This window comes from Thermobia domestica, chromosome 2 (assembly GCF_964235325.1).
Source record: "Thermobia domestica chromosome 2, izTheDome1.hap1.1, whole genome shotgun sequence".
NCBI classification, from domain to species: domain Eukaryota; kingdom Metazoa; phylum Arthropoda; class Insecta; order Zygentoma; family Lepismatidae; genus Thermobia; species Thermobia domestica.
The window spans coordinates 140,810,511-140,828,708 of NC_137455.1; the positions used below are offsets into that span (position 1 = coordinate 140,810,511).

General features: G+C 32.3%; 1 protein-coding gene across 2 annotated transcripts in view; it reads right to left on the reverse strand.

Moving 5' to 3' along the window:
• Positions 1-2,139: 2,139 nt before the first annotated feature.
• LOC145675755 (lamin-like) overlaps positions 2,140-18,198 on the reverse strand; it is an 82,821-nt gene continuing 66,762 nt past the window's right edge. Inside the window, exons 10-11 of one of the 2 annotated variants that reach the window (XM_081746421.1) lie at positions 14,043-14,100; positions 2,140-5,636 (exon numbers count right to left, since the gene is read on the reverse strand). In XM_081746421.1, the coding sequence (XP_081602547.1) occupies positions 14,074-14,100 (27 nt within the window). In that variant the 3' untranslated portion in view covers positions 2,140-5,636; positions 14,043-14,073. The remainder of the gene's footprint in view (positions 5,637-14,042; positions 14,101-18,198) is intronic. The other variant, XM_081746411.1, reaches the window with a different exon arrangement.

Sequence of the window (18,198 nt, forward strand, 5' to 3'; positions counted from 1 at the left end):
AAAAAAAAACTTCCTATACTTGCGTTGCTAGTTGCAACTCTACATACCATGGCATTCATAAACCATTACTTCTTACCTCACAATGTCGTTTTATCAAATTTCCTCTGAACATCCAGCAGAACTTACAATTATGCTCTATATTTTTCTTATTTTCTGTGTTGTGATGGCGATCAGTGAATAATAGAAATTCTCAACATTCTTTGGTACTATTATGATGATGAACTCCGTATAGAAATTCAGAAACAATAATGATGAAAACCCAATGTCTTGACTATACACGACCCGAACAAATAATTTGTCAGTAGTAAGTCTGACAGCTGCAGCTACAGTGAGATCTAAAGATAACCTTGTGATAAGTAAATTAAATTTTGAATTTCAGATGCTTTACATGACATACTTTCTTCAAGACTACAGACTTGATTGATTCTATCTTTCAGTAAGAAAATTCTTATCATTGCTCGTATGCCTTCTTTGAAAGTATGTATCATGTAAATCATGTAAGTACTTTAAACTTAACTCCCTTGTTTCATAGCCCACAAAGAGCTATGTTTAATTATTAGATGGGTGATACATAGCACACCCTCTCACATAGCGATCTCCAAATTCAAGTAGCTGTCCAATTGCCTCATGATGTTGGAAGAAAAATTCCGTCTCTTTACTAGATGGTAATCGAACCCAGGATCAAATGAACAAAATACACATTAATCACTCAGTTTAATGTGGTAGTGTTCAAACACAATGTAAGACAGGATTCAGGATTAAAGACCACATACAATATATTCTTTCACCATTTGTTGAAGTCTCTCTTTTTACTGCAAGCACTACTATCAGACACTATTGTAAACAGTCTATCATCAGTCAGAGTCACAGAAAAGGACTAACTTGAAACAAAATTTTAAGTCTTGGGACTCAGTTTCCAAAATTACCTTTACGAACTTCCAAGGCTTGTACTTAAAAAATCTTAATTTTTTAGAACAAGTTATAACAACTTACAATAGGGATCCACGGCCAAATTGACATATACCTAAACACACTTATCTTCACTTTCTCTTTTAGTAACTATCACGTTTCAAAAAAAAAAATCTTTGTTTTACGTCCCACGCATATGCCGGTAAGGCTAAAGAAGACGGTGATTATGAGAAATGTATGAAATAGTAGAATGAAGAAAATGGGTGGAAACGGGAGAACCTCGAGCACGATGTTTGTCCACCACAAAGTCCACACGGCACGAGCTGGGATCGAACCAGGGACCCCAAGCACCGGAGGTGAATGCTCCACCACTGTACCACCGCGCCCCCTATCACATGTTTCAGGATTCCACTTTACTTCCAAAGAAGTGCCACTACGACTACATTTATTTCACACGTAAGGATAATATATGGACAGTTAAGTAGCGTGATATCTCTGTCAGGTGGGTTTTATCACCAGTAAAGACAGTTTTCAGCAAAAATAATAATGGGGATCGCCACATACGGTTACAAGAAAAAGCTGCGAGGTAATTGAGAAACTGAATACTACCTATTCCCAGGAATCCGTCTGTGGGAATTGACCCCTATCTATATAGGAAAGGCATTACAAGTTTGTACGGAGCCACATGAACAAAGTGTCCAGTCATACCCTCTATTTTTATTATAACATGCAACGGGAATCCGTGTTATTTCCTTTCATGACATTCCTGGCAAAGCCCTGACATCAGCAAAATTTGGACTGTTAAACGACATTTACAACATCGGCCTCACTGTTCTATGGAACAACTGTACGGAAGAATGAGGCGAAACTCCTATGCCTGTATTCCAATGTAGTTCGCTGAAGTGTAGTAGTCCATAATGCTGGTGGTCCGATAGAACACAATCGCTGGCGACGGCACAGCTTTCCATAAGGTAAGTATTTCGAAATTGGATGTGTCGTATATAACCCATCTTCTGCATTACACTGTTACTCCTGCTGACAGTGAGGGCTGACCATAATCATTTTGTATCCCCACCGGGCATATAATCCGAGAACCAACTACACAGACAGTATGCACATTCGCGTAAGAGCACTTGTCGTTGGGCACGAATGAGAAAATACACAGAAAAGGGTTAACCGTGTGTCTAGCAGATGTTTATGCTTAAATATAAACAGAATAAAAGAAATTACTCTTCCAGAATTATTTATTTGCGTCTTCTTGTAAAAAGCTACAAGAACGACAATTTTGACAATTCATTCTCGCTTTCAAAATCTAAAACAATATAAATACAAATAGGTCATATACAATAATGATTCTTTTTCTCTGGATATGGAAGTTTTACATTAATTGACGTAACTTCCATTATCATATTTTATGTATGATCGTAGAATGCGCGTGGTGACCATTCTTATCTATAAAAACTTTTTTTTAACCTTTCTAATAAACATTTTACTTCATCAGTACGTAACCTTAATACATTATGCAAAATTTTACAAACAATTCTTTTGCGTTTTCCCGGAAATGAAAGGTAAAGAAGGAGCACATTATACTCCAAATCAAAGGTAGAGTTTTTTCTTAGTAAACCTAGGTTTCATTTTTTTCTGCTGCTTATGATATTATGCGAAACTTAACAGAATAACAATGAATTTCAGATGCAGTACTACGTCAAATAGCATCATAGTTTATTTTCAGAATAATAATAATCTAATTAATACGTAAACTTCATACATGAATAAACTATTTTTCCCCCACTGTCAGCAATTTACAAAACTTTGTCAGTTTATTTCACACTTGATTTTCACATAGCATCATTGCACCTCCTAAGGACTAAAGCTTCAAGAAGATATTTTCTACATTTAGTACAAAAAAGAAATGGGTATTGCAAACTGTATAACATCCAGCTCTCTAAACAGCGTAATGTTCATATATATGCTTAAAAACAGAATATTACATCCAGCATTTAAATTGTTTTTAACTGAAATTAATCACATTTGATATACTTTCCATGTACATATTTGGCAAATAAATCAGTGCAACAGATTAATGTCAATAGTAAAAATTAATATACAATCATATTATCTAGATTTCGAACGAACGAGCGTATTCATCAGGAAATTAAATCATATACTATTTGTATGCTAACAAAAAACATAATCTTATGTTGATCGTGTTCAACTGGAATGTACATACACATATGAATAAATTTTTACTGGATTCGTTTTAACTACACATCATTAACGAAGTGTATTAATATAAGTGTGTCTAAAAACAGAAAACTAAGTACAACTAATTAAAGGCATCCCGCTTTTCCTTTCATTATCCTATAATCCTCCATTTTAAGTAACTAATGTCATTTCCAATGTTGACAGTGGTATTCAACCAATACGTAATTGAAACTTCAGTACTCAAATTTTTAAACAATTCTTTGAATGGTTGGTAACCACGGAATATGATTAACTGGTAACATGGTAATAGATATATATAATCTTTATATATACTTTATAAGCTGCGGACACTACAGAAACAATAAGGACTTTAAAAAAAAGTCACACCTAAATAGTAAACGGTATCTTTTTATTTCTGTGCTGTCCGCATTTAATAATATTGTTAATAAAGACTTTCTTTTATGAAATCACACTCATTTTTAATTCATTTTTTTTAATAATTCAAAATAAAATAATACAAATTATACTATTTGGCAGTGCTTAGCAAGAAAATGACTACCAGTGTTACTCACATATGAATAGACGACAATCTTAAACTAACATTTCTTGAAACCATCCGTATTATTTCACTACGTTTCCAACGCCACAGAGGAACTTTCTCTTTCAAGGTTTTTTTTGGCATAAATCACTGAAAATTATTTTTTTTAAGTACAGCAATAATAGTTAATAAAGGTCTGTGTTCATGTAGCATCACTGCAATGGCACTAATGGTAGCTTTGTATGGGTTAACAACACAACGTAGTACAGCTACTGGGCACGCTAATTAGATTGCCCTCAACTTCATCATTAGCCAAAAGGTTATTCTTTTATAGTCTACTTACATAACAGAATCAAATGAAAACATATGCATGAAATACAACAAGCAAGTAATTTCCATCTTTGTCAGAAATTAATATAGAATATTACTTTTAACTTGTACCTGAAAATATATAAGGCATTCTGCAATATCACACTTTTATTCTCGAAATATTGTTTTGTTTCCAACGGAGGTTTCACAATAAGATTAAAATTCAGCAAATTAAATTTTAAAAAACGACGAACAAGTATTAATGATATGAAATTTTCCTTCCTTTACAAAGCAAAAAAGCTCTTGTACAAAATGTCTAGTTCACCCCAAATAAATCTCCGATTACAAATTTATTTTTTTCGTATTTTTTTCCACGATTTTCTCAATCTGATTGAATGAAACATGTGGTGAGATTGAATTCACCAAAATATCTTTCACTCAGCACGATAACCCTAGTATAATTAACAACGGTTTCTTTCCTTATAAACACCATGGTAACAGGTGGTTTACTCAATTTGCCACTTCATTTCACAAAATGTATAATCTAGAACTCAATTCTTATTTAATGAGATCCTACAATAAACGAGAATATATATTACTTTAATTTTGTGCCATGTATGTACACTCCTTATAACGATATAAATTTACGTCCCGTGAAACTAAATTTCAATAATCGAGAAGGATCAAATTTGCATCTATTGATGTCCAAAGAATGCTTTCGACATATTACGTGGCATTTGTTTGGTACTGCATTCAATAAGATCATGAACCAAAATAGACATACGAACCTGTTAATTTTATGTGAGACTAATTTACGTTCCAGTACTTGTTTCACCTCCGTGACAGCATGACAATTAATTCCGAGTTCAAAAGCCAAAATATAAAGTTCGGACAAAAAACTGCTGTTACTGTATACACATCTTAAATATGTGGAAACGTTACTGTCACGAATTTATTTTTAGTAAAACGTTCGTATTTTTATAGCTTCCTGCTCGCACAGACCTTTTCTTACAAACTAGGACACAGTGTACATATACGGATGCTTTCATCACTTTTGGTTGTTATCAAGAATCATACCAGAACCTAAGATATTTATCTAACATCACATATTTCAGAAGCATTAGGAAGGCCACTTAGCAAAACATGGTATAGAATTAAAATATATTTATATATATTAATTATTACAATAATAGAAAATTAAAACAATAAGGCTAATTGTTATATATTCTAATTATACGCTTTATTTTTTTTTTCCTTCCGTTCCCTCATTTTTTTTCAAAGGGATTGACTGTTAAAGAATAGAGCACCTGTTTTGCAAGTATTTTGACATAAGAGGTAAGTTACTTGTACTAATCATATCAACAATAGGATAGTTTAGTCACCATGAACCAAAATGCATTCTTGCGTAGAAAAATGTCGCGTGGAACGTCACGTCGTCTCAGTCTCATAAATTCAGGGCATATGTACGTCTCAGTCTCATTTTTTTGTTTTGTCGTTTCTTTCTTTTCAAAATACTTTCTCAACATATTATCCTTTTGCTTCTCTTGAAAAAGTCTTACTTCCTTTCCTCTGTTCATTTTATTTCAACTTAAGCTTTTCTTACTTATTTTTTTAAAGAAAATGTGCTCATATTCTTTCACATGATTCTACACCTTTCTTCACCCTGTGGGTCTCCCTGAAAATAAACAAACAAGAAAATCAAATATCTGTATATTTATAATCAAACTTACTTTTAATAAACCAACATGCATGTTAGTTTCACCAGGCAAGAAACACGTTAGTTTTCACTGTAGCTTCTATCAGATACCTTTTTAACTGCATGTCACTAATAGCATTCTCAAATCAATATACATTCATACACTCGAGATATTCGGTAGAGGAACTTAGTCTCATATAAATGACTCCGGAAAAATTCTGCCATAATTTTAGTAAATACGCTTTCTCAGATCAAATCTTAATACAATCAACTGGTCTATGGATTTTGCTTTAAGAAACAGAATGGGAGAAGTGTGGCAGTAATAATAAATAAATAAATAATAGTTAAGTATTGTACTTTCTGTTGATCTTTGGGAACGGAGGCTTGCTTATATGTAAACTTATACTGGCATAACACGTTTTAACCACTGTGCTCAGTACAGAATTCTTAAAATGAAAAGTCATTATGTTTAGTATATGAATTACTGAAATGATTGTCTACTCTTCAACTACTATTGCAATTATTACAGTTACTTATGTATTTAATTCTGCTTCCGTGTACTTCACTATATTACCGCATGTAATCTCGATTTAAAGTAAAAAACCTTTCAGCTTTACGTCCCACGGTTTATGCCGCTTAGGCTAAAGGGGACTGATTATGAGAGATGAATGAAATGGTGGAATGAAGAAAGTGAGAGGAAACGGAAGAACCCCGAGAAAACCCACGTGCACGGTGTTTGTCTACCACAAAGTCCATACGGCGCGAGCGGGGATGGAACCAACGACCCAAGCACCAGACGTGAACGCTCCCTATACACAAACAAAACATGGTATGCATTACTTGACTCTCTTGCAATTCTCTACTCTCGAGTTTTTGTCTTAAAGAATGGCATAAATCTTTAGAGCAATACAAAGGAAGGTAAAGTTTAAAAAGAAAGAAAGGAAAAAGTGAAACGAACATAAATAGTTCTAAAACATCGGTTTACCTTCATTCGATATTACTTTAAATCTCTTAAGTTGAGACAATCAATTTCACAGCTCCTTTTCAAGTTGAATTTTTTGAATTTCAATTTATTTATATTTGACGAGGTCGTGTAAACGTAGTGTAAAGGAAATAGCAGGAATAAACTTATCAGAAATACCGTTGCTTTGGGATCTCGTTCACGCGTATTGAGAAATTACGAAGTACTAAATTATCTACGAAGGCCTATCTAAATATATGTGTTTACGAACCGTGCACTATTTACACAGACTTCGGAAGTGTAAGTTGAGTGAATGCTGGAAAATCTTCTCATATTTGGCTTTGTTATTTTAAATTCGTTGTGCAATTACCGCACGGTTTGCAAACATGGATATTTCAGTAGAGTTTACGCCAGTTTGTCTATAAGTTAGCAAATCGCTCTAGTTAAGTACCGAAGTTTTCAAAGAAAAAAATGTACGAAGTGTTAAAACCAGAAAAGTGTTTTGTATGGTTGGCAAGTTATAATTCTGAAATAAATGTTCTCCAAATTCTTCTTGGAATTATTTTTATTAAGATATAGGAAGCGCCTTACATCTTTTGAGAGGGAGGGAGAGAGAGGGAAAGTATTATTGCTAAATTTGAGGATGTGTAAATTCGAGTAGGTAGACAACTACAGCAAAATGAAACCATAAGTAACTTCCTGTGCATATACATCACGGACATGTGCAATACTGGACAAAAATTACTGTTACTAAATTAACGAGTGAAAAAAATCAAAACGTGATTTTCTTTTTTCGAAGTAGTAATAATCACGTTTGACTACTTAATTTGGAAAAAAGAATGTGCATATAACAACACTTACTTCAAATTAATAAGTTACATAAATAAAAGCCAACCACCACCTACTAGAACAGTTGGAGTTCATAGATTAGAAATATGTGAAATAATTAGTTTCGAAGTGCACACTCAAGTTTACAACTTACTAATGTAAATAACCACGAAATGACATGGGAAATAAAAATCTACTACATATGTTTACTCAAAGATTAGATCTACTCAAAGATAAAGAAAAAACAGATTTATTACGACTCAAAAACGAAGTGTAAGTTTCACCTACAGAAAGTTGTCACAGTCCAAACAGTGAAGAAATCTTTACATTCCAACCATATAAAAAGCATACTCTTAAAAAATATGTCTTCTTGAAAAAATACTAATATTTGAAAGTTCTAAGTATAAAACACATTTTGCTTCACTTTATTAAAATAAGTAACACTACTATTCTCAACAACAAATAATTTCGTGGCAAGAAAAGAGATCATTCGATGTTACTGCCACTAATTTTTTTTTTTTCCTAGACACACTACCAAACGGAAGAAATGGTTTTAAGGTTCATTAGTTTTAATTTTTTTTTTTTTTAAGTTTATGTTAGATGAGAGAAAAAAATATGAGCAGTAATTTAATAAAATATTTTACCTCAGTATCAGTTTAAAACTGAAAAGACTTTAAAATTATTTCGATATTCTCCGATGTCTTCATCGGTAATTCATTACCTGGTTACATACTCTTGAAAAAATCTTCCTGGTATGAGAATAATCTAGATGAGTTAAAGAAACGTGAGTTGTCAGAACATAATTAAGGTTGAAGTATACACAAAAATTCAGCCAACTTAATGATCCCTCTTCGCAATCAAGCACTTTCTGTTACTTGTTTTAAGATTTACCCGCTCTGATTATTACTAAATTTGAGAACTGTGAAGTGTCAGTTTATATAATAGTACTTTACACGATATATTATGGAAGAACGTAGTAGATCTACAAAATAAAGCGAGTGTATCTTTAACATTATTTACTACGAATAGACCCTCAATTCAACGTAAGAGTTTACTTTTACAAATTCTGCTCAAGAAGAAAACATTTGTAAAGAAATCTGACGAGTGGATTCTCGTGACAAATTCAGTCCGACATTTTTCTAGACAGCCAGTCTGAACAAATATATATATATATATATTTCCCATAATATCTCATATAAAGTACTACTATGTATAATAAGCTGGCACTCCACAATTCTCGAATTTGGTGATATTCATGGGTGGACAAATCTTGAAGGAAGTAGTAGAAGGTGCTTCGGTGTGAATAGATATCATTAAGTTCTCTAAAAATTTATGTATACTTAAAACCTTAATTATTTCCCGATGATTCACGTTCCTGTAACTCGTGTAGAATATTCTCACATTAGGAACTTTTTCAAGGAGTATATATAACCAGGTGATTTATTACCGATGAAAACATCAAACAATATCGAAATGATTTAATGTCTTTTCAGTTCTAAACTGATGCTCAGGTTAAGATATTTTATTCTATTGTTTAATGTGTATCTTAGAGAATCAATGAACAGTAATTAAGTTGTTTTGTATTTAGTTCTATTACTGTTTTCAATATATAAAAATGTTTAAAAAGTTAAAAAGGTTTTTAATTATGAATTATAGTACACCGTTGAATTATGCGGGTGTAAGACACGACATACTTACAATGAAAGCGACATTCTAACAGATTAAAAACATTTTTACTAGTAAAAAATCATTCTAAAATTTGTATTTACTAATATACTAAAAGTCGACATAGAACAGTTTACTATTAAAGTCTGAAATTAAAAGAAAATGTAATTTAAAATATACATGTCAACAGTTACGAGAAAAACTTCAACCACTTTCTATGATTAAAAGGAATTTAAAGTGGACAGCTATGTTAGAAAAATAGCCCCTACGCCTCTAGACTAATGTCAATTTATGTATATATATTTCAACTAAATGAAGGCAGCAAAAGCAACACAATCCATTCCAGCTGCTGCTTCACTTCTCCCCCTTCATCTATTTTAAACAAATAATGATTAATCATTCACTCCTCCACGATATTTCCCTTTCTCTATCTCTCTCTCTCACGCGTGCGCAATTAAACAATATTTTGTTCGGCAGAAACAAACAAACAAAAAAAACTTTCAATCACTTGTATCTCTCTAGAGCAATTAATAGGTTAGAACAATAAGACAGATCATAACTTCCAGTAAGAATGGTTTTATATACTTCCTCGAAGTCGACACTTCGGAGCCTGGCACACACACACATTATATATATATATATATATATATATATATATATATATATATATATATATATATATATGGATTTACTGCTGCAACTCCTCACTGCTAGTCAAACAAATAACCGAATCGAACAAAATTAACTGAATTTACCTCTGTAACGTCAAACAACCCCCCTCCTATTCCCCCGGACTTAAATTTTCAATAGACTAACGAGGGAAAAATCAATAGTAATATTTAATATTTCCCTCAAATATGCATTTACCTACGAAAAATATGCCAGTAGTAGTATTGAATATTCTATTACTGAACAGAACGAAGTATCAAAACATTTAAATGCAATCTCCTGTATGCTGCGAAAGACTAACAATTAACTATAATCTTAGTTGTAATATTTAATGAACTACATTCAAGACACATTCCTGTTTGAAATTAATGAAGGAAAATAAAATATTCTTTCTTCGTCATTAGTTATATAATGCACGCTTTTAGTTTCTTGATATAAAAATATATTTTGTATGAAACCAGGTATGTAATCAGCAAAACTCGGACTTCCAAATACTGTAACTCATAAATTTTATTTATTGCTGCCTTCAGTTATTTTTCGATTTGAGGTTATGAAATAGTAAACTAAATCTTGCCTAAAAATACTAATCGAAAACTAACACAGTAAGTAATTTGCAAATGTAAGTCTTATCTTTACAATGTCTCTTTTTCTTTTCTTAGAACAGTACCTTACCGCTATAAATACGGGATTCTTAAACGAAAACAACTGCAATCCTTGCTTATATTTAAAAGTCTTTTACAAGAAAATATATTTGCACATGGAATAACTAAATATGTACAGAATTTGCATAACACGGAGACTAAACAAATAAGAATTTGCAATACTACGTTGCAAGTACTATACGCATATTCTAACCGATGGGTGACAACGAATTAAAAATAAACTCCTACGTATTACTTATGGTTCCTTAAATTCTCAAAATCATCTAAATATAATTACTATATTTAGCTTATTTAAAGAAAGAAAGAATTAATAAATAAAATGCGCCTGTTCAAGTAATTCATTCTCACATAGTCTAGTTATGTGGAAGAATTTCCTTGGAACATATTTATTTTACTTAGAGAAACAAATAGCATCTTTCTTCCATCTGCAGACTATTATTCTACACGCCAACCCCGCGCACCACGAGAAAACCCTGTACAGAGGGGAGACGAAATGAAGTGGCAAAACGGATAACTATTTTCAGAATCTGGGGGGTGAAAAGTGTTTTATGCTTGGTCTTACCGTGTGGAAGGGATAAGGTACTAAGAGCTGGCAGCATGGTGCAGTGAATGTTCAGTTCATTGAATTTGCACAAGGAAAGTATTAATCGAAAACCGCAATCATATTTTTAAATAATGAGGTACTATTTTTGCCTACAGTATTCTTTACTTAAGTAATTCCGAAACTATATATAACTGAAGTAAGTGAACATAGTAGTCGAAACCAAATGTTGAAAAATAAATAACTCGGTACGTCAAATCTCGTGCTTCTGATTTCCATCGATGGCAAGCTTGATGACAACGGTCAGGCTTTTAGAAAGGTTTTCAGAGAGATACGCTATTAAATTTAGTTTACTGTTGTAGTAAGTTGTCAGTTCAACATAATAGTACTTGTTGTGTGTTGGTTGCGGAATTGTTATTCTAATTTGTTTTTTATTTGTTCGTGTTTTTATTATTGGTGTTGTTAATTGTTGATTTGCAATTTATGATTTTTGACATTTTATCATGGTGTGTTGAATAATTTGCATATGTCACGAATCTTTGCAGGAACATGGGGGGAAAAGAAGGCAAAACAATGCATAAGGAAAGAAGGGAAATCATCAGTAAGATTTCGACTTCTGTAACCAAGAGGATAAAATTAAGCAATGCATTTCCCCTATCACTTGTGCCAATAGATGTGCAGCAATTGCAACAAGTTTTTCTACATCTATTAACAAGATTCGCAATGCGAGATCACTGAAAGGAAATTGTTATCGCCTGGGAAACACAGCGAAAGTACTATTTCTTTCAGGAGGGTTGGTTAGGAGATATCTCAAACGGTGAGATTCCAATTTCCCAGATTTTTTTAGACACCATAAATCAACATATCCCCAAGAAGAGATACTTTAAATGAAACTCTAAAGTAGCCGTTTTCCAGACTGACTTCTATTCTAAGCTACACATTTATGAAAATCTTGCCAAAATGTATTCAATGGTTGTACGTTAAATGCAATATTATTTGCTACTGGAAATGTTTTCTTCCTTCAAATCTTAACAATTGCTCACAACGTTGCAACCCTGAATCTATTTTTGAGTACAGCATTTCATCACACGATGTCTCGTGTTCGAATGAAACTGCCTCCCCTGTGTTCGTAAAATCGACAGAGTGGAAACATGTGATATAACTACATCACAGTTTTTCTCGTGGCGCGTGAGCAGTATTCACATACGTATATTTAAGAGTATTCGATCATAATTGACAGATGTGAGAAAGACTTTTTCATCATAACTATAGAGGTGAGAAATAATTCATCAAACTAGTAGAACTGATATATGTATCAATTCAATCAAGATTACAAAAAATACTACATTCAACGAAATAAGGCATTTTTTGTGCCTAGATGTAGAGCTGGTAACAAAACTTACGTCACGCCGACGAAAAATACATTCAACCATGTCTTTGTTTATCAGGATTAAGTGTTACCTCACTATCTTCTGTACGTGCGACTGAATGTAATTTCTTCAACATTTCGCCTAAAACTTATCCATCTTCATCACGAAGGTAAGAGGTTCCTTACAGAAGGAATAGAATGAATTAGTTGATTTAAGTTTAATGCCCTTTCAGTAGCAAAGCTATATGAGACGTGAACCACAGCTTACCGTGGGTGCCAAACCACATGAACTCCGACCGGGAATCGAAGTCAAGTCTTCCGCGCCCATAGGATGGCCACGAGGAAACACTAATAGGATGTATATCATATAATAGAAACAACTGAGTTTTTGGATAAGGTGATGCAGAAAATTTAAGTTTGTTGTGAACAAAAGACAACTTCAATTTTGAGCACCGGTAATAGGAAAACAGCAGAGATTATAAATCAGGAAAAGCAATGTTTTAACGATCACTAATCATTATTTTTATAGAGTTAATGTTTATTTGCTTCGAGTCTACACAAAGGTAATGAGAAGACGGCACAGGTTGTCAAGAAAGAGTTAACAGCAACACTTCAAAAACCTTAAACTTTGGTGTTATTTTTTTAGAAGAATGTAAACTCCTGCCTTGTGCATAACTATTGGCTGATTGTTCTCAAATGTTTAAAAGACCTAATATAATATGATATCTGGATAATTACAATTTACACAATAAGAATTAGTATTTGTAGTTCGAATTATCATCATATCGATTTCTCTCCTAAAAACTTCAAAAATTTCATTCTACCTTACTGATCAAGTTTAATTATTTCTAGCCAAAATATTGAAGAAATTACACTTATTCATACAGAAGACAGAAAAAACGGGTTCTACCCATCCAATGATGTGAATATTCTTTGATCTCTTGTACGTCGACACTCGCACTGTTCTTTAATAAGAGATTTTTCAGTTAATACATTCTTTTAGCAATTCTGTATCAACAATCTTATTATTATTTTTATTTTCTTTTTTTATACCAACTTCTTAAATCGTATGAGTGCGGATTTCAAACACGACGATTACCACACTTGTCTAGTAGAATCTCCCAAAAGGATGACACTATACGTTTTTAAGACTTTATTACTTACAAAGTAGATCTGCGCATTTGTATAGTGTATAGTGCTTTTATTTGTCGAGCTGTTATTTTGTGTGTATAGGATACATACTACTTTATGGTGAAATGTTCGATATACCATTGGATTGGATACCATTGATGTGGATTTTGTGGTAGACAAACACCATGTGTAGGTGTTCACGGAGTATTCAGCTTTTCCATTTCATTTTGCTTTATCATTCATTATTATTTACTTGTAGTTATCATCGTCTCTTGAACATAGTATAAATGTCGATATTAAATAAGACTTTTAACTGAAATTGTATGCTACAGTATACTATATAAACAACATAACTGTCACTAATAAAAAGCAATCCTCAGTCTTTTAATGTAAAATGTCAGGCAAGAACTTGTTTTAAAAATGCTGGTTTAATATGATCATTATTGCTTTGTCTTCCAGCTAAAGAGCAGATTAATTAAATTTCTGCCATTTCGGTTTCTGCAAACAATTGCTTTTGCTGCCTTTCTTGTTAGCTTAGTTTATAATAGTAACTACGTACAAGATTTAACTCTCTCCAAAGCTATGATGAATCATTGTCTACGAAGCCAAGGGAACCACTGCAATATATAAGATACCTATGTTACAGAACTTATAAAAATCCTACTTTATTTTACCTTCTGACATATCTTAACACATGATAAACTGCAATAAACTTCTCTTTAATTGAACGAAGATATTTACTTATCTATCATCATTCACTTCTATTTTATGTTTAGTGGGTTTTTGTAAAGGTGCGTGGTTAATAGGAACTAGCATGAAGTTTTGACGCATATTATGTTTTATTCAATCACGCTTACTTTGGCAAGTTTTCTCCCACAATATTTCACAATTCTAAAGAAAACCTCCAAATTGTTTCCTGGTGAACCTGCCAAACATGACATACATGCTCTTGCAATTACAACAAATTTCTAACTATGAAAAATTGGCATTATTTCTAAATTAATATATTCTAGCGCTACAAACTACAGAGAACTATGGCTGGTCAGATGACGTACGTTCATTTGGGTAATGTGAGGTCAATGCATTACCATTACTTCTATGTAAGACAATAACAAAAGTAAATTACTTTGCATATTGACCTGGAAAGTTAATAATCATAAAAATGCCAATCACAAAAACAGTACGTATTTACTTGAACTTATCAATTATTGCGTCCAACTTATCAAAAATAGTTTTAGTGGGCTGAGTTCTTTACTGGAAAATCAACTCTCACTTCCAAATGACATGCAAAATGTTGCAGAATCTTAAGGTCACAAATCTTAATACTACGTTTCGGAATGCTACTCACCACTATGAAATTTACAAAGTGGCACAGCTTCCAAATGCACTATACAATGTTGACTACAATTTCACTTTGACATAATTTTTTGAATGAAACAATGGAGACTGAACACTACGATGACTAGATAAGTTGTGCGTTCTGAATATTATTACAATATATAAATTAATACACTAAATTTATTTTAGCAATTAACAGGTTCACTGTTATTTACAGTGAAATTGTAGGCAAGTGTATATAATGCATTTGGAAGCTACGCTCCACTTCGTAAGTATAATTTTAGTTTTTAATTCTTCACAAGAAATAACATTCCATTGCAAGAGTCTTTCAAGAACAAGAAACTTTGTCACTAAAGATTTGTGACTTCAAGATTATTCAACATTATGCACACAGAAGTGGATGATAATCTGAGATGTATGATAGTTTTTCAGAAAGAATGCTGACCCACTGACGATAGCAACAGAACTGCTGCAACTCTTCGGAACAATGAATGAAAGTTGAAATACTTTGTACTTACTATGATTATCAACTTAGTTAATTTCTGTCGTTGAACAAATATTAATTTTGGCATACTTATCTGTCAGTAGAACAGCACCAATTCGGAAGTATGTTACTTCATCTCCCTCCCCACCCCTTCCCGAAACACACATTTAGTATACTTTAATATACAATAAAATATAACACTCCTATATAATTGTCCACGGTCAAACATTTGGAAAGCTACGCTTGAACGGCGAAACTAATCATATCAATTGTACACCATTAAATTGCTTTAATGTAATTCCAATTCATAGACAATCTCTTTGCTTGATTAAAGTTAATTCCATCAACTTTTGAGGCTTGAGATAGATTACTACTTCAAGTAGAATCAGAATCATTTTCCGCGACTTTATTCGAGGAGAATATGCCTACTAGGGATAGGATCCGGGACCATGTGGACAGAGCACACTTGTACTAATCATCTGCCTACGAAGAAGCATAGCTGAATATTAGTTTTCACAGCATTAGATAATATTTTGATTAATGTCGAACTATCTTGCCAGAGGTAATATTCAAACTTGTTTATTTAAACCACACACCTCAATTAACCCTCTGAACTTTAAATAGAAGAAATGATACCTTTGTAACAATTAAAATCTGCTTGAAGAACTAGAAAAAAAATTTAAACTGTAAGCTGTCAACACAAAATATACATAATAAATTTCTAAATGTTAAACTAGCCACTAATTACAAATCAGTGAACAGTAGTTGAACTTAAAAATTATGCAGGAACTGAAAAAGAAATATACATTACTCTCTACCTCTTCCATTAAGAATTTTAGAAACATCCTACCAATGTAGGTATGGTCACCGACTTGAAGTCCACTATGTTCATTTATCATTACAAAGTAGACTTATAATAATAATAATAATAATAATAATAATAATAATAATAATAATAATAATAATAATAATAATAATAATAATAATAATAATTATTGAAGTTACACGGAATACTTAGTATACACTACCAATATTTTTACAACATTAGTGATACTGAGGAACAATTGATTACGCACTATTACCTTTGACTAATAAAGCGCCAACCAAACCACCAACTGTTAGTAACGAACTATTATGTTAAAACTGCAGATGCAGAAATGTATAATGAAATGCTAATGACCTCAAATTTCATTTTTCAAACACACACAGAAATTTACAGTAATTTAAAGACATCATAGATTAAAAAAAGAAAAGCCAAAATAGAACAATATATGTAAGTATTTTAGAGTATAGCTTGACGAGAAGTGAATTTTGACAATAATGTTAGTAAGCTATGTGAAAAAGCACAACCAACCATGAATAAAACTTTAGAAGTAGTAGGAAGACAATAGCAAGTACGAATGAAAAGCACACGCATACACACGACAGCAATCTTTGTAACAATAATAAGACATTACTGTCTATAGACATCTGGAGACAATGGTTACTTGAAAAAAAAACAGGAGAAAAATTGGATAGATCTCGAAAGAACAATTTTTCTAAGACAGGAGGAGGTATTTGAATCATTACACATCAAACCATTAACCTAAAATATTACTAGAATATCCAGATTACGGTATATTGGTTAGGAAAGCAAGGAATTTGACATTTTATTTCTTTCACCGAACTTCCTGATACAGCCTGCAAGGTCAAATTTTAAACTAGAATAGAATTAAAAATATCATCTGGCAATCATCTCGTAAAAGTGAAGGAAAATCAAGGAAAAAATTAAGGACTGGCAATCGGATTCGAACCGGGACCTCCCCATTATAAAGGAAGAAGGGAATATCCTAAGCTCGCTCGGTAAAGTGAGGCGACGAGGTAATCTTTAAGATATTACTGCTAAAGAAACAAAGAAATCATAAAGAGGGATACAAACTAAAAAATGTTTAAAGTTAAAATGACTTAATGTGTCTTAAAGTTACTGAATCAAGTAACAAAATTAGAGAAGAACTTACATCATAAGCAAACGAAGATGGCTAGTTACCAGCGAAAGTCTTCCGTGAAGTTACCCTCCTAAATTCAAAATCAATCTTGTAACAAGCAAACATTTAATTATGATCCGTGAAGGTTAAAACAAAGACATAGGTTATAATCAGTTGTAAACCAACTGACTTCTAATAGTTATCGACATGGTGAAGTTCCACGTATACACGAAAGATGATGTATCTAACAGTGTATATATCTAGGTAGTGAACCTATCAGTATATACTACGATGGCCTACGAACCCGAAATACCAATTACTAGAAAATTAACAAAGTGCAACCTTAAGGTTATCGCTAATAGTATTAATAAACTTTTATTTTTTATACCTGATAAAAGAAGAAGATATAATGAACGTACAGTATTACTAAAATAGAACTAAGTATTATTATTATTATTATTATTATTATTATTATTATTATTATTACTACTAGTAGTAGTAGTAGTATACCTGTTTATGATTTACGGAAACTTAAAAACAGAAATAGCGTAGTAAATTTTATATGTGAAGGAAGGCGTATCTTTTCCTTCTGTAATAATGTATGGAATAATATTCCATGATAATTTATCGTGGCTTGGGAAGCATTTTTCTGGGATCCACTTCACTACACCATATCACGTAGGCATCATACTTCAAACAACACAATCGACACAACATAGTTTACCTGTGTTTAAATAGATTTTAATCACATGATAGCAGGATCATGATGCAAACGTTATTGAATTTCTTCGGGGATAGGTCGAGAAAAAATTGCCGGTATATTTAAACTAATTTTAAAATTGTATAAAAATGTACAATTTTTACACGTAAAATATATGTTAATAAAGATTACGCAAACGAAGATGATATTGTAGTTCAAAAGGACTGAA